General features: G+C 49.3%; 1 protein-coding gene across 1 annotated transcript in view; it reads right to left on the bottom strand.

Annotated features, from left to right (window-relative positions):
• SLC37A3 (solute carrier family 37 member 3) overlaps positions 1-19,879 on the bottom strand; it is a 36,101-nt gene that overhangs the window by 13,768 nt on the left and 2,454 nt on the right. Inside the window, exon 2 of the mRNA XM_075210381.1 lies at positions 2,591-2,745. Coding sequence (XP_075066482.1) covers positions 2,591-2,691 — 101 coding nt within the window. The 5' untranslated portion in view covers positions 2,692-2,745. The remainder of the gene's footprint in view (positions 1-2,590; positions 2,746-19,879) is intronic.

The following is a 19,879-nucleotide window of genomic DNA, read 5'->3' as shown; positions in this document are numbered from 1 at the left end:
TGGGTTTCCTCTGCGTGCTTTGGTTTCCTCCCCACGCTCCAAAAACATACTAGTAGGTTAATTGGCTGCTATCAAATTGACCCTAGTCTGTGTGTGGGTATATAAAGGAATTTAGACTGTAAGCTCCAATGGGGCAGGGACTGATGTGGGAGAGGTCTCTGTACAGCGCCGTGGAATTAGTGGCACTATAGAAATGGCTGCTGATGCTAATGTTCATCTGTCACACTGTTATAATTGGACTGTCCGACTGATCTATCTGTAATGTGTTTTATTTTTCTATTTTTATACGGTTTAAAAATAAAAAAAAAAGTGTAATATACTTCCAATTCACCATATCAGCTTATGTGAAAGAGCTAATATTACCATGTACACCCAACACGTGACAGAACTGCACATGCTGGACATTGTAATTACACTTGCTTATCAGGCATTGTCCACAATCGGAGGTGTACTAGTGTCCTTCAATGGGATTATACTGCAGAAAGTTTGTTGTGTATGTTATATAAAGGCTACACGTAACACACAGAGATATAGATATATAATGACACATATACATACACACGTACATATATGTCCCTGCGAGAGGCCCTCCCCCCATTTAGATGACAAGTGAGAAGCCGACATTTCAGCCTGTTGGAACCTTAATTAAGGACTCGCAGACTCTGCTCAGAGAGGGTTAGATAACATAATGAGCATCTGCTACCTATTGGCAATGACACCTGAATCCTGGACGCACTTATAAACCTGCGAGTCAGGTCAGGACAAACAAGAACTCTGGGATGTTGGCCAAACAATGCAAGGTACACATACTGCAATATTATATTACATATAAATATATATATATTTTATTTACACATGATTTAAGATATTCTGAGTCACCCAGCAGAAGATTACAGGGTAGAAACGTACACCAATGACACACCCGACTCCAGCATGCCGAATTCTTTATTCACCATGTTGCACCGGATAAACCAAATCAGATCACTTTATTATTTTTGCAACCACCCCCATTCAGTAAAACCTGTGGGTCCTTTCACCACTACCCCCCCCCCCCCCAATCTCTCACCACCTCCACTTACATAGACTGTTTCATTAACCAGCTCATGTGTATAATTAGTCTGTTCTCAGCTTTATCTATCTGTGCATTAAACTTATATACGCTGTGCTACTAACGCAAGTAACGTCACGAGTTACTGAACTCAATTTGCACTCTCATTGGTGGATATAAAGTTAATTGCACTCTCATTGGTGGATATAAAGTAAATTGCACTCTCATTGGTGGATATAAAGTTAATTGCACTCTCATTGGTGGATATAAAGTTATTTGCACTCTCATTGGTGGATATAACGTTTTTATCCACCCAGGTATCAATGTTGTTGTTTAAACCTACACAGTAACTAAATCCCATTTGCACGTGAGGTTATTTTCAAAGCGCCTCTAAGATGAAGCATAAGCGGAACGTACTTTAGAGGAGAGGGGTCAGGAAAGCTACCATACATGTTTTTAGAGTAACTATGGGAATAGTCAGCCCAGTCATTTCAAACCAAATAATGGTGAAAACAAATAATTTCAATCAGGGATGTGAAGTGAATAATCTCCATAACCACCACTTAAATAGAGCTTTGAAGATACCCTGACATCATCATCACCATTTATTTATACAGCGCCACTGATTCCGCAGCGCTGTACAGAAACCTCAGTCCCTGCCCCATTGGAGCTTACAGTCTAAATTCCCTAACACACACACACACACACACACACACACAGAGATAGAGGGTCAATTTTGATAGCAGCCAATTAACCTATTGTGCAGCGCTGTGAGGCAGAAGTGCTAATCATTTAGCCACTGTGCTGCCCCCTAGTCACTAATTTTAATCTTAAATATTTTGATTTAAGTTTAGTAATATCCAATAAAAGTTATATTTTAAAGAGTGTTATTTGTTTTTGGTTTTTTTAGCCCGCTATCCTGGATAATACATTTGTAAAATGTATGTTATTTTGTGAAGAGCTAGTGCCTCTCACAAGTAGTCTACAAGTTTAACAGAACCTATATATTGCAGAACTGACCATCACACAAGAACAGAAAAGCTGGCCTAGGGTAGAGATGGATTCACCCGGAGAACCAGGACGTCAAAACACCAAAAATGTTCTCCAAATACCTTGTTTCTTTCTTGCTTTTTTTTTTTAATCAACATTTTATTAACAGCACCAAATATTTACAAACAAGAAACAAATAAATGTCCTTTCTAGAAGATAAATGCAACCAAAATAGTTTGCTACAGAGTAATGATTATAAATATATGCAAAAAAGAAAATATTTTGATACCTGTTTTTATCTTATTTGAAGGAAAAAATAAAAAGTAGGTGGAAAAAGGGAGAGAAGAGGGAGGGTGGAGGGAGATGAATGCAGATCCCCTCTGGGACAGGGCTACAACATTTGGAACTGATTAACTCTGGATCAGCTCCCTTGCAATGCGATCTTGAGCTACTATGGTGAAAGTGGTTATTAAACTGAGTCCAGATGATACAGGTTACAAGAAAGAAACATGCAAGTGATGGTGTATATTCTGCACCGTCCATTCTACTCACCTGAAGAAGGTCAGCAGGAAGACAGCCAAGTGGTGATGGGTGTATTGTGCACAGAACCTCCGAGTCGCAGATACACTACGGGGGGACACCGGGAAATCCATGATTCAAAATCCGGACCTCAAATCCGTTTCCTCATGAGCTTCAGCTTGTTGTTGCTGGAAATGAAAGACGACACTTGATGAGCGGCTGGATAGAGAGATACATGACTAGAATGACCAGATAACAATGTATCCTTCAACATGAAGGACAGTCATATACTATATGGTACAGATAGATCTACTGGCCCATCTAGCAGTCACTACACTGTCCTACCAGGGGCTGGAGACAGCGGTCACTACACTGTCCTACCAGGGGCTGGAGACAGCGGTCACTACACTGTCCTACCAGGGGCTGGAGACAGCGGTCACTACACTGTCCTACCAGGGGCTGGAGGACAGCGGTCACTACACTGTCCTACCAGGGCTGGAGACAGCGGTCACTACACTGTCCTACCAGGGCTGGAGACAGCGGTCACTACACTGTCCTACCAGGGGCTGGAGACAGCGGTCACTACACTGTCCTACCAGGGGCTGGAGACAGCGGTCACTACACTGTCCTACCAGGGCTGGAGACAGCGGTCACTACACTGTCCTACCAGGGGCTGGAGACAGCGGTCACTACACTGTCCTACCAGGGCTGGAGACAGCGGTCACTACACTGTCCTACCAGGGGCTGGAGACAGCGGTCACTACACTGTCCTACCAGGGGCTGGAGACAGCGGTCACTACACTGTCCTACCAGGGGCTGGAGACAGCGGTCACTACACTGTCCTACCAGGGGCTGGAGACAGCGGTCACTACACTGTCCTACCAGGGGCTGGAGACAGCGGTCACTACACTGTCCTACCAGGGGCTGGAGACAGCGGTCACTACACTGTCCTACCAGGGGCTGGAGACAGCGGTCACTACACTGTCCTACCAGGGGCTGGAGACAGCGGTCACTACACTGTCCTACCAGGGGCTGGAGACAGCGGTCACTACACTGTCCTACCAGGGGCTGGAGACAGCGGTCACTACACTGTCCTACCAGGGGCTGGAGACAGCGGTCACTACACTGTCCTACCAGGGGCTGGAGACAGCGGTCACTACACTGTCCTACCAGGGGCTGGAGACAGCGGTCACTACACTGTCCTACCAGGGGCTGGAGACAGCGGTCACTACACTGTCCTACCAGGGGCTGGAGACAGCGGTCACTACACTGTCCTACCAGGGGCTGGAGACAGCGGTCACTACACTGTCCTACCAGGGGCTGGAGACAGCGGTCACTACACTGTCCTACCAGGGGCTGGAGACAGCGGTCACTACACTGTCCTACCAGGGGCTGGAGACAGCGGTCACTACACTGTCCTACCAGGGGCTGGAGACAGCGGTCACTACACTGTCCTACCAGGGGCTGGAGACAGCGGTCACTACACTGTCCTACCAGGGGCTGGAGACAGCGGTCACTACACTGTCCCTACCAGGGGCTGGAGACAGCGGTCACTACACTGTCCTACCAGGGGCTGGAGACAGCGGTCACTACACTGTCCTACCAGGGGCTGGAGACAGCGGTCACTACACTGTCCTACCAGGGGCTGGAGACAGCGGTCACTACACTGTCCTACCAGGGGCTGGAGACAGCGGTCACTACACTGTCCTACCAGGGGCTGGAGACAGCGGTCACTACACTGTCCTACCAGGGGCTGGAGACAGCGGTCACTACACTGTCCTACCAGGGGCTGGAGACAGCGGTCACTACACTGTCCTACCAGGGGCTGGAGACAGCGGTCACTACACTGTCCTACCAGGGGCTGAGACAGCGGTCACTACACTGTCCTACCAGGGCTGGAGACAGCGGTCACTACACTGTCCTACCAAGGGCTGGAGACAGCGGTCACTACACTGTCCTACCAGGGGCTGGAGACAGCGGTCACTACACTGTCCTACCAGGGGCTGGAGACAGCGGTCACTACACTGTCCTACCAGGGGCTGGAGACAGCGGTCACTACACTGTCCTACCAGGGGCTGGAGACAGCCGTCACTACACTGTCCTACCAGGGGCTGGAGACAGCCGTCACTACACTGTCCTACCAGGGGCTGGAGACAGCCGTCACTACACTGTCCTACCAGGGGCTGGAGACAGCGGTCACTACACTGTCCTACCAGGGGCTGGAGACAGCGGTCACTACACTGTCCTACCAGGGGCTGGAGACAGCGGTCACTACACTGTCCTACCAGGGGCTGGAGACAGCGGTCACTACACTGTCCTACCAGGGGCTGGAGACAGCGGTCACTACACTGTCCTACCAGGGGCTGGAGACAGCGGTCACTACACTGTCCTACAGGGGCTGGAGACAGCGGTCACTACACTGTCCTACCAGGGGCTGGAGACAGCCGTCACTACACTGTCCTACCAGGGGCTGGAGACAGCGGTCACTACACTGTCCTACCAGGGGCTGGAGACAGCGGTCACTACACTGTCCTACCAGGGCTGGAGACAGCGGTCACTACACTGTCCTACCAGGGCTGGAGACAGCGGTCACTACACTGTCCTACCAGGGCTGGAGACAGCGGTCACTACACTGTCCTACCAGGGGCTGGAGACAGCGGTCACTACACTGTCCTACCAGGGGCTGGAGACAGCGGTCACTACACTGTCCTACCAGGGGCTGGAGACAGCGGTCACTACACTGTCCTACCAGGGGCTGGAGACAGCGGTCACTACACTGTCCTACCAGGGGCTGGAGACAGCGGTCACTACACTGTCCTACCAGGGGCTGGAGACAGCGGTCACTACACTGTCCTACCAGGGGCTGGAGACAGCGGTCACTACACTGTCCTACCAGGGGCTGAGACAGCGGTCACTACACTGTCCTACCAGGGCTGGAGACAGCGGTCACTACACTGTCCTACCAGGGGCTGGAGACAGCGGTCACTACACTGTCCTACCAGGGGCTGGAGACAGCGGTCACTACACTGTCCTACCAGGGGCTGGAGACAGCGGTCACTACACTGTCCTACCAGGGGCTGGAGACAGCGGTCACTACACTGTCCTACCAGGGGCTGGAGACAGCGGTCACTACACTGTCCTACCAGGGGCTGGAGACAGCGGTCACTACACTGTCCTACCAGGGGCTGGAGACAGCGGTCACTACACTGTCCTACCAGGGGCTGGAGACAGCGGTCACTACACTGTCCTACCAGGGGCTGGAGACAGCGGTCACTACACTGTCCTACCAGGGGCTGGAGACAGCGGTCACTACACTGTCCTACCAGGGCTGGAGACAGCGGTCACTACACTGTCCTACCAGGGGCTGGAGACAGCGGTCACTACACTGTCCTACCAGGGGCTGGAGACAGCGGTCACTACACTGTCCTACCAGGGGCTGGAGACAGCGGTCACTACACTGTCCTACCAGGGGCTGGAGACAGCGGTCACTACACTGTCCTACCAGGGGCTGGAGACAGCGGTCACTACACTGTCCTACCAGGGGCTGGAGACAGCGGTCACTACACTGTCCTACCAGGGGCTGGAGACAGCGGTCACTACACTGTCCTACCAGGGGCTGGAGACAGCGGTCACTACACTGTCCTACCAGGGGCTGGAGACAGCGGTCACTACACTGTCCTACCAGGGGCTGGAGACAGCGGTCACTACACTGTCCTACCAGGGGCTGGAGACAGCGGTCACTACACTGTCCTACCAGGGCTGGAGACAGCGGTCACTACACTGTCCTACCAAGGGCTGGAGACAGCGGTCACTACACTGTCCTACCAGGGGCTGGAGACAGCGGTCACTACACTGTCCTACCAGGGGCTGGAGACAGCGGTCACTACACTGTCCTACCAGGGGCTGGAGACAGCGGTCACTACACTGTCCTACCAGGGGCTGGAGACAGCGGTCACTACACTGTCCTACCAGGGGCTGGAGACAGCCGTCACTACACTGTCCTACCAGGGGCTGGAGACAGCCGTCACTACACTGTCCTACCAGGGGCTGGAGACAGCCGTCACTACACTGTCCTACCAGGGGCTGGAGACAGCCGTCACTACACTGTCCTACCAGGGGCTGGAGACAGCGGTCACTACACTGTCCTACCAGGGGCTGGAGACAGCGGTCACTACACTGTCCTACCAGGGGCTGGAGACAGCGGTCACTACACTGTCCTACCAGGGGCTGGAGACAGCGGTCACTACACTGTCCTACCAGGGGCTGGAGACAGCGGTCACTACACTGTCCTACCAGGGGCTGGAGACAGCGGTCACTACACTGTCCTACCAGGGGCTGGAGACAGCGGTCACTACACTGTCCTACCAGGGGCTGGAGACAGCCGTCACTACACTGTCCTACCAGGGGCTGGAGACAGCGGTCACTACACTGTCCTACCAGGGCTGGAGACAGCGGTCACTACACTGTCCTACCAGGGCTGGAGACAGCGGTCACTACACTGTCCTACCAGGGCTGGAGACAGCGGTCACTACACTGTCCTACCAGGGCTGGAGACAGCGGTCACTACACTGTCCTACCAGGGGCTGGAGACAGCGGTCACTACACTGTCCTACCAGGGGCTGGAGACAGCGGTCACTACACTGTCCTACCAGGGGCTGGAGACAGCGGTCACTACACTGTCCTACCAGGGGCTGGAGACAGCGGTCACTACACTGTCCTACCAGGGGCTGGAGACAGCGGTCACTACACTGTCCTACCAGGGCTGGAGACAGCGGTCACTACACTGTCCTACCAGGGGCTGGAGACAGCGGTCACTACACTGTCCTACCAGGGGCTGGAGACAGCGGTCACTACACTGTCCTACCAGGGCTGGAGACAGCGGTCACTACACTGTCCTACCAGGGCTGGAGACAGCGGTCACTACACTGTCCTACCAGGGCTGGAGACAGCGGTCACTACACTGTCCTACCAGGGCTGGAGACAGCGGTCACTACACTGTCCTACCAGGGCTGGAGACAGCGGTCACTACACTGTCCTACCAGGGGCTGGAGACAGCGGTCACTACACTGTCCTACCAGGGCTGGAGACAGCGGTCACTACACTGTCCTACCAGGGGCTGGAGACAGCGGTCACTACACTGTCCTACCAGGGGCTGGAGACAGCGGTCACTACACTGTCCTACCAGGGGCTGGAGACAGCGGTCACTACACTGTCCTACCAGGGCTGGAGACAGCGGTCACTACACTGTCCTACCAGGGGCTGGAGACAGCGGTCACTACACTGTCCTACCAGGGGCTGGAGACAGCGGTCACTACACTGTCCTACCAGGGGCTGGAGACAGCGGTCACTACACTGTCCTACCAGGGGCTGGAGACAGCGGTCACTACACTGTCCTACCAGGGGCTTGAGACAGCGGTCACTACACTGTCCTACCAGGGGCTGGAGACAGCGGTCACTACACTGTCCTACCAGGGGCTGGAGACAGCGGTCACTACACTGTCCTACCAGGGGCTGGAGACAGCGGTCACTACACTGTCCTACCAGGGGCTGGAGACAGCGGTCACTACACTGTCCTACCAGGGGCTGGAGACAGCGGTCACTACACTGTCCTACCAGGGGCTGGAGACAGCCGTCACTACACTGTCCTACCAGGGGCTGGAGACAGCCGTCACTACACTGTCCTACCAGGGGCTGGAGACAGCGGTCACTACACTGTCCTACCAGGGCTGGAGACAGCGGTCACTACACTGTCCTACCAGGGGCTGGAGACAGCGGTCACTACACTGTCCTACCAGGGGCTGGAGACAGCGGTCACTACACTGTCCTACCAGGGGCTGGAGACAGCGGTCACTACACTGTCCTACCAGGGGCTGGAGACAGCGGTCACTACACTGTCCTACCAGGGCTGGAGACAGCGGTCACTACACTGTCCTACCAGGGGCTGGAGACAGCGGTCACTACACTGTCCTACCAGGGGCTGGAGACAGCGGTCACTACACTGTCCTACCAGGGGCTGGAGACAGCGGTCACTACACTGTCCTACCAGGGGCTGGAGACAGCGGTCACTACACTGTCCTACAGGGGCTGGAGACAGCGGTCACTACACTGTCCTACCAGGGGCTGGAGACAGCGGTCACTACACTGTCCTACAGGGGCTGGAGACAGCGGTCACTACACTGTCCTACCAGGGGCTGGAGACAGCGGTCACTACACTGTCCTACCAGGGGCTGGAGACAGCGGTCACTACACTGTCCTACCAGGGGCTGGAGACAGCGGTCACTACACTGTCCTACCAGGGGCTGGAGACAGCGGTCACTACACTGTCCTACCAGGGGCTGGAGACAGCGGTCACTACACTGTCCTACCAGGGGCTGGAGACAGCGGTCACTACACTGTCCTACCAGGGGCTGGAGACAGCGGTCACTACACTGTCCTACCAAGGGCTGGAGACAGCGGTCACTACACTGTCCTACCAGGGGCTGGAGACAGCGGTCACTACACTGTCCTACCAGGGGCTGGAGACAGCGGTCACTACACTGTCCTACCAGGGGCTGGAGACAGCGGTCACTACACTGTCCTACCAGGGGCTGGAGACAGCCGTCACTACACTGTCCTACCAGGGGCTGGAGACAGCCGTCACTACACTGTCCTACCAGGGGCTGGAGACAGCCGTCACTACACTGTCCTACCAGGGGCTGGAGACAGCGGTCACTACACTGTCCTACCAGGGGCTGGAGACAGCGGTCACTACACTGTCCTACCAGGGGCTGGAGACAGCGGTCACTACACTGTCCTACCAGGGGCTGGAGACAGCGGTCACTACACTGTCCTACCAGGGGCTGGAGACAGCGGTCACTACACTGTCCTACCAGGGGCTGGAGACAGCGGTCACTACACTGTCCTACCAGGGGCTAGAGACAGCGGTCACTACACTGTCCTACCAGGGGCTGGAGACAGCGGTCACTACACTGTCCTACCAGGGGCTGGAGACAGCGGTCACTACACTGTCCTACCAGGGGCTGGAGACAGCGGTCACTACACTGTCCTACCAGGGGCTGGAGACAGCGGTCACTACACTGTCCTACCAGGGGCTGGAGACAGCGGTCACTACACTGTCCTACCAGGGGCTGGAGACAGCGGTCACTACACTGTCCTACCAGGGGCTGGAGACAGCGGTCACTACACTGTCCTACCAGGGGCTGGAGACAGCGGTCACTACACTGTCCTACCAGGGGCTGGAGACAGCGGTCACTACACTGTCCTACCAGGGGCTGGAGACAGCGGTCACTACACTGTCCTAACCAGGGGCTGGAGACAGCGGTCACTACACTGTCCTACCAGGGGCTGGAGACAGCGGTCACTACACTGTCCTACCAGGGGCTGGAGACAGCGGTCACTACACTGTCCTACCAGGGGCTGGAGACAGCGGTCACTACACTGTCCTACCAGGGCTGGAGACAGCGGTCACTACACTGTCCTACCAGGGCTGGAGACAGCGGTCACTACACTGTCCTACCAGGGGCTGGAGACAGCGGTCACTACACTGTCCTACCAGGGGCTGGAGACAGCGGTCACTACACTGTCCTACCAGGGCTGGAGACAGCGGTCACTACACTGTCCTACCAGGGGCTGGAGACAGCGGTCACTACACTGTCCTACCAGGGGCTGGAGACAGCGGTCACTACACTGTCCTACCAGGGGCTGGAGACAGCGGTCACTACACTGTCCTACCAGGGGCTGGAGACAGCGGTCACTACACTGTCCTACCAGGGGCTGGAGACAGCGGTCACTACACTGTCCTACCAGGGGCTGGAGACAGCGGTCACTACACTGTCCTACCAGGGGCTGGAGACAGCGGTCACTACACTGTCCTACCAGGGGCTGGAGACAGCGGTCACTACACTGTCCTACCAGGGGCTGGAGACAGCGGTCACTACACTGTCCTACCAGGGGCTGGAGACAGCGGTCACTACACTGTCCTACCAGGGGCTGGAGACAGCGGTCACTACACTGTCCTACCAGGGGCTGGAGACAGCGGTCACTACACTGTCCTACCAGGGGCTGGAGACAGCGGTCACTACACTGTCCTACCAGGGGCTGGAGACAGCGGTCACTACACTGTCCTACAAGGGGCTGGAGACAGCGGTCACTACACTGTCCTACCAGGGGCTGGAGACAGCGGTCACTACACTGTCCTACCAGGGGCTGGAGACAGCGGTCACTACACTGTCCTACCAGGGGCTGGAGACAGCGGTCACTACACTGTCCTACCAGGGGCTGGAGACAGCGGTCACTACACTGTCCTACCAGGGGCTGGAGACAGCGGTCACTACACTGTCCTACCAGGGGCTGGAGACAGCGGTCACTACACTGTCCTACCAGGGGCTGGAGACAGCGGTCACTACACTGTCCTACCAGGGGCTGGAGACAGCGGTCACTACACTGTCCTACCAGGGGCTGGAGACAGCGGTCACTACACTGTCCTACCAGGGGCTGGAGACAGCTGTAACTCCCAGATTCAACTCAGAAGCTCGGTCCAATGATCGTCATCTAGGGATAATTCTTTATTCTCATTTATGAATGGAAAATGTTAATTTAGAACTAGAGCACCAAGCATACCTCTATGATAACACTGTACCTCTAGGACTACAGCACTAAGCATACCTCTATGATAACACTGTACCTCTAGGACTACAGCACCAAGCATACCTCTAAGATAACACTGTACCTCTAGGACTACAGCACTAAGCATACCTCTATGATAACACTGTACCTCTATGATAACACTGTACCTCTAGGACTACAGCACTAAGCATACCTCTATGATAACACTGTACCTCTATGATAACACTGTACCTCTAGGACTACAGCACTAAGCATACCTCTATGATAACACTGTACCTCTAGGACTACAGCACCAAGCATACCTCTATTATAACACTGTACCTCTATGATAACACTGTACCTCTAGGACTACAGCACTAAGCATACCTCTATGATAACACTGTACCTCTAGGACTACAGCACTAAGCATACCTCTAGAATAACACTGTACCTCTAGGACTACAGCAATAAGCATACCTCTATGATAACACTGTACCTCTAGGACTACAGCACTAAGCATACCTCTATGATAACACTGTACCTCTAGGACTACAGCACTAAGCATACCTCTATGATAACACTGTATCTCTATGATAACACTATACCTCTAGGACTACAGCACTAAGCATACCTCTATGATAACACTGTACCTCTAGGACTACAGCACTAAGCATACCTCTAGAATAACACTGTACCTCTAGGACTACAGCAATAAGCATACCTCTATGATAACACTGTACCTCTAGGACTACAGCACTAAACATACCTCTATGATAACACTGTACCTCTAGGACTACAGCACTAAGCATACCTCTATGATAACACTGTACCTCTAGGACTACAGCACTAAGCATACCTCTATGATAACACTGTACCTCTAGGACTACAGCACTAAGCATACCTCTATGATAACACTGTATCTCTAGGACTACAGCACTAAGCATACCTCTAGAATAACACTGTACCTCTAGGACTACAGCAATAAGCATACTTCTATGATAACACTGTACCTCTAGGACTACAGCACTAAGCATACCTCTAGAATAACACTGTACCTCTAGGACTACAGCACTAAACATACCTCTATGATAACACTGTACCTCTAGGACTACAGCACTAAGCATACCTATATGATAACACTGTACCTCTAGGACTACAGCACTAAGCATACCTCTATAACACTGTATCTCTATGATAACACTATACCTCTAGGACTACAGCACTAAACATACCTCTAGAATAACACTGTACCTCTAGGACTACAGCACTAAACATACCTCTATGATAACACTGTACCTCTAGGACTACAGCACTAAGCATACCTCTATGATAACACTGTACCTCTAGGACTACAGCACTAAGCATACCTCTATGATAACACTGCACCTCTAGGACTACAGCACTAAGCATACCTCTATGATAACACTGTACTTCTAGGACTACAGCACTAAGCATACCTCTATGATAACACTGTACCTCTAGGACTACAGCACTAAGCATAGCTCTATGATAACACTGTACCTCTAGGACTACAGCACCAAGCATACCTCTATGATAACACTGTACCTCTAGGACTACAGCACTAAGCATACCTCTATGATAACACTGTACCTCTAGGACTACAGCACTAAGCATACCTCTATGATAACACTGTACCTCTAGCACTACAGCACTAAGCATACCTCTATGATAACACTGCACCTCTAGGACTACAGCACTAAGCATACCTCTATGATAACACTGTACCTCTAGGACTACAGCACTAAGCATTCCTCTATGATAACACTGTACCTCTAGGACTACAGCACTAAGCATACCTCTATGATAACACTGTACCTCTAGGACTACAGCAATAAGCATACCTCTATGATAACACTGTACCTCTAGCACTACAGCACTAAGCATACCTCTATGATAACACTGTACCTCTATGATAACACTGTACCTCTAGGACTACAGCACTAAGCATACCTCTATGATAACACTGTACCTCTAGGACTACAGCACTAAGCATACCTCTATGATAACACTGTACCTCTAGGACTACAGCACCAAGCATACCTCTATGATAACACTGTACCTCTATGATAACACTGCACCTCTAGGACTACAGCACTAAGCATACCTCTATGATAACACTGCACCTCTAGGACTACAGCAATAAGCATACCTCTATGATAACACTGTACCTCTAGCACTACAGCACTAAGCATACCTCTATGAGAACACTGCACCTCTAGGACTACAGCAATAAGCATACCTCTATGAGAACACTGCACCTCTAGGACTACAGCACTAAGCATACCTCTATGATAACACTGCACCTCTAGGACTACAGCAATAAGCATACCTCTATGATAACACTGCACCTCTAGGACTACAGCAATAAGCATACCTCTATGATAACACTGTACCTCTATGAGAACACTGCACCTCTAGGACTACAGCACTAAGCATACCTCTATGATAACACTGTACCTCTAGGACTACAGCACTAAGCATACCTCTATGATAACACTGTACCTCTATGATAACACTGTACCTCTAGGACTACAGCACTAAGCATACCTCTATGATAACACTGTACCTCTATGATAACACTGTACCTCTAGGACTACAGCACTAAGCATACCTCTATGATAACACTGTACCTCTAGGACTACAGCACCAAGCATACCTCTATGATAACACTGTACCTCTATGATAACACTATACCTCTAGGACTACAGCACTAAGCATACCTCTATGATAACACTGTACCTCTAGGACTACAGCACCAAGCATACCTCTATGATAACACTGCACCTCTAGGACTACAGCACTAAGCATACCTCTATGATAACACTGTACCTCTAGGACTACAGCACTAAGCATACCTCTAGAATAACACTGTACCTCTAGGACTACAGCAATAAGCATACCTCTATGATAACACTGTACCTCTACGACTACAGCACCAAGCATACCTCTATGATAACACTGTACCTCTATGATAACACTGTACCTCTAGGACTACAGCACTAAGCATACATCTATGATAACACTGTACCTCTAGGACTACAGCACTAAGCATACCTCTAGAATAACACTGTACCTCTAGGACTACAGCACTAAACATACCTCTAGAATAACACTGTACCTCTAGGACTACAGCACTAAACATACCTCTATGATAACACTGTACCTCTAGGACTACAGCACTAAGCATACCTCTATGATAACACTGTACCTCTAGGACTACAGCACTAAGCATACCTCTATGATAACACTGCACCTCTAGGACTACAGCACTAAGCATACCTCTATGATAACACTGTACCTCTAGGACTACAGCACTAAGCATACCTCTATGATAACACTGTACCTCTAGGACTACAGCAATAAGCATACCTCTATGATAACACTGTATCTCTAGGACTACAGCACTAAGCATACCTCTAGGATAACACTGTACCTCTAGGACTACAGCACTAAGCATACCTCTAGGATAACACTGTACCTCTAGGACTACAGCACTAAGCATACCTCTATGATAACACTGTACCTCTATGATAACACTGTACCTCTAGGACTACAGCACCAAGCATACCTCTATGATAACACTGTACCTCTATGATAACACTATACCTCTAGGACTACAGCACTAAGCATACCTCTATGATAACACTGTACCTCTAGGACTACAGCACTAAGCATACCTCTAGAATAACACTGTACCTCTAGGACTACAGCACTAAGCATACCTCTATGATAACACTGTACCTCTACGACTACAGCACCAAGCATACCTCTATGATAACACTGTACCTCTATGATAACACTGTACCTCTAGGACTACAGCACTAAGCATACCTCTATGATAACACTGTACCTCTAGGACAACAGCACTAAGCATACCTCTATGATAACACTGTACCTCTAGGACTACAGCACCAAGCATACCTCTATGATAACACTGTACCTCTAGGACTACAGCACTAAGCATACCTCTATGATAACACTGTATCTCTATGATAACACTATACCTCTAGGACTACAGCACTAAGCATACCTCTAGAATAACACTGTACCTCTAGGACTACAGCAATAAGCATACCTCTATGATAACACTGTACCTCTAGGACTACAGCACTAAGCATACCTCTAGAATAACACTGTACCTCTAGGACTACAGCACTAAGCATACCTCTATGATAACACTGTACCTCTAGGACTACAGCACTAAGCATACCTCTATGATAACACTGTACCTCTAGGACTACAGCACTAAGCATACCTCTATGATAACACTGCACCTCTAGGACTACAGCACTAAGCATACCTCTATGATAACACTGTACTTCTAGGACTACAGCACTAAGCATACCTCTATGATAACACTGTACCTCTAGGACTACAGCACTAAGCATACCTCTATGATAACACTGTACCTCTAGGACTACAGCACTAAGCATACCTCTATGATAACACTGTACCTCTAGGACTACAGCACCAAGCATACCTCTATGATAACACTGTACCTCTAGGACTACAGCACTAAGCATACCTCTATGATAACACTGTACCTCTAGGACTACAGCACTAAGCATACCTCTATGATAACACTGCACCTCTAGGACTACAGCAATAAGCATACCTCTATGATAACACTGCACCTCTAGGACTACAGCATAAAGCATACCTCTATGATAACACTGTACCTCTATGATAACACTGTACCTCTAGGACTACAGCACTAAGCATACCTCTATGATAACACTGTACCTCTAGGACTACAGCACTAAGCATACCTCTATGATAACACTGTACCTCTAGGACTACAGCACTAAGCATACCTCTATGATAACACTGTATCTCTAGGACTACAGCACTAAGCATACCTCTAGAATAACACTGTACCTCTAGGACTACAGCAATAAGCATACTTCTATGATAACACTGTACCTCTAGGACTACAGCACTAAGCATACCTCTAGAATAACACTGTACCTCTAGGACTACAGCACTAAACATACCTCTATGATAACACTGTACCTCTAGGACTACAGCACTAAGCATACCTCTATGATAACACTGTACCTCTAGGACTACAGCACTAAGCATACCTCTATGATAACACTGTATCTCTATGATAACACTATACCTCTAGGACTACAGCACTAAACATACCTCTAGAATAACACTGTACCTCTAGGACTACAGCACTAAACATACCTCTATGATAACACTGTACCTCTAGGACTACAGCACTAAGCATACCTCTATGATAACACTGTACCTCTAGGACTACAGCACTAAGCATACCTCTATGATAACACTGCACCTCTAGGACTACAGCACTAAGCATACCTCTATGATAACACTGTACTTCTAGGACTACAGCACTAAGCATACCTCTATGATAACACTGTACCTCTAGGACTACAGCACTAAGCATAGCTCTATGATAACACTGTACCTCTAGGACTACAGCACCAAGCATACCTCTATGATAACACTGTACCTCTAGGACTACAGCACTAAGCATACCTCTATGATAACACTGTACCTCTAGGACTACAGCACTAAGCATACCTCTATGATAACACTGTACCTCTAGCACTACAGCACTAAGCATACCTCTATGATAACACTGCACCTCTAGGACTACAGCACTAAGCATACCTCTATGATAACACTGTACCTCTAGGACTACAGCACTAAGCATTCCTCTATGATAACACTGTACCTCTAGGACTACAGCACTAAGCATACCTCTATGATAACACTGTACCTCTAGGACTACAGCAATAAGCATACCTCTATGATAACACTGTACCTCTAGCACTACAGCACTAAGCATACCTCTATGATAACACTGTACCTCTATGATAACACTGTACCTCTAGGACTACAGCACTAAGCATACCTCTATGATAACACTGTACCTCTATGATAACACTGTACCTCTAGGACTACAGCACTAAGCATACCTCTATGATAACACTGTACCTCTAGGACTACAGCACCAAGCATACCTCTATGATAACACTGTACCTCTATGATAACACTGCACCTCTAGGACTACAGCACTAAGCATACCTCTATGATAACACTGCACCTCTAGGACTACAGCAATAAGCATACCTCTATGATAACACTGTACCTCTAGCACTACAGCACTAAGCATACCTCTATGAGAACACTGCACCTCTAGGACTACAGCAATAAGCATACCTCTATGAGAACACTGCACCTCTAGGACTACAGCACTAAGCATACCTCTATGATAACACTGCACCTCTAGGACTACAGCAATAAGCATACCTCTATGATAACACTGCACCTCTAGGACTACAGCAATAAGCATACCTCTATGATAACACTGTACCTCTATGAGAACACTGCACCTCTAGGACTACAGCACTAAGCATACCTCTATGATAACACTGTACCTCTAGGACTACAGCACTAAGCATACCTCTATGATAACACTGTACCTCTATGATAACACTGTACCTCTAGGACTACAGCACTAAGCATACCTCTATGATAACACTGTACCTCTATGATAACACTGTACCTCTAGGACTACAGCACTAAGCATACCTCTATGATAACACTGTACCTCTAGGACTACAGCACCAAGCATACCTCTATGATAACACTGTACCTCTATGATAACACTATACCTCTAGGACTACAGCACTAAGCATACCTCTATGATAACACTGTACCTCTAGGACTACAGCACCAAGCATACCTCTATGATAACACTGCACCTCTAGGACTACAGCACTAAGCATACCTCTATGATAACACTGTACCTCTAGGACTACAGCACTAAGCATACCTCTAGAATAACACTGTACCTCTAGGACTACAGCAATAAGCATACCTCTATGATAACACTGTACCTCTACGACTACAGCACCAAGCATACCTCTATGATAACACTGTACCTCTATGATAACACTGTACCTCTAGGACTACAGCACTAAGCATACATCTATGATAACACTGTACCTCTAGGACTACAGCACTAAGCATACCTCTAGAATAACACTGTACCTCTAGGACTACAGCACTAAACATACCTCTAGAATAACACTGTACCTCTAGGACTACAGCACTAAACATACCTCTATGATAACACTGTACCTCTAGGACTACAGCACTAAGCATACCTCTATGATAACACTGTACCTCTAGGACTACAGCACTAAGCATACCTCTATGATAACACTGCACCTCTAGGACTACAGCACTAAGCATACCTCTATGATAACACTGTACCTCTAGGACTACAGCACTAAGCATACCTCTATGATAACACTGTACCTCTAGGACTACAGCAATAAGCATACCTCTATGATAACACTGTATCTCTAGGACTACAGCACTAAGCATACCTCTAGGATAACACTGTACCTCTAGGACTACAGCACTAAGCATACCTCTAGGATAACACTGTACCTCTAGGACTACAGCACTAAGCATACCTCTATGATAACACTGTACCTCTATGATAACACTGTACCTCTAGGACTACAGCACCAAGCATACCTCTATGATAACACTGTACCTCTATGATAACACTATACCTCTAGGACTACAGCACTAAGCATACCTCTATGATAACACTGTACCTCTAGGACTACAGCACTAAGCATACCTCTAGAATAACACTGTACCTCTAGGACTACAGCACTAAGCATACCTCTATGATAACACTGTACCTCTACGACTACAGCACCAAGCATACCTCTATGATAACACTGTACCTCTATGATAACACTGTACCTCTAGGACTACAGCACTAAGCATACCTCTATGATAACACTGTACCTCTAGGACAACAGCACTAAGCATACCTCTATGATAACACTGTACCTCTAGGACTACAGCACCAAGCATACCTCTATGATAACACTGTACCTCTAGGACTACAGCACTAAGCATACCTCTATGATAACACTGTATCTCTATGATAACACTATACCTCTAGGACTACAGCACTAAGCATACCTCTAGAATAACACTGTACCTCTAGGACTACAGCAATAAGCATACCTCTATGATAACACTGTACCTCTAGGACTACAGCACTAAGCATACCTCTAGAATAACACTGTACCTCTAGGACTACAGCACTAAGCATACCTCTATGATAACACTGTACCTCTAGGACTACAGCACTAAGCATACCTCTATGATAACACTGTACCTCTAGGACTACAGCACTAAGCATACCTCTATGATAACACTGCACCTCTAGGACTACAGCACTAAGCATACCTCTATGATAACACTGTACTTCTAGGACTACAGCACTAAGCATACCTCTATGATAACACTGTACCTCTAGGACTACAGCACTAAGCATACCTCTATGATAACACTGTACCTCTAGGACTACAGCACTAAGCATACCTCTATGATAACACTGTACCTCTAGGACTACAGCACCAAGCATACCTCTATGATAACACTGTACCTCTAGGACTACAGCACTAAGCATACCTCTATGATAACACTGTACCTCTAGGACTACAGCACTAAGCATACCTCTATGATAACACTGTACCTCTAGGACTACAGCACTAAGCATACCTCTATGATAACACTGCACCTCTAGGACTACAGCAATAAGCATACCTCTATGATAACACTGCACCTCTAGGACTACAGCACAAAGCATACCTCTATGATAACACTGTACCTCTATGATAACACTGT

Source organism: Mixophyes fleayi, chromosome 4, assembly GCF_038048845.1.
Source record: "Mixophyes fleayi isolate aMixFle1 chromosome 4, aMixFle1.hap1, whole genome shotgun sequence".
Taxonomy (NCBI): Eukaryota; Metazoa; Chordata; class Amphibia; order Anura; family Limnodynastidae; genus Mixophyes; species Mixophyes fleayi.
This window is presented reverse-complemented; position numbering and strand designations above follow the sequence as displayed.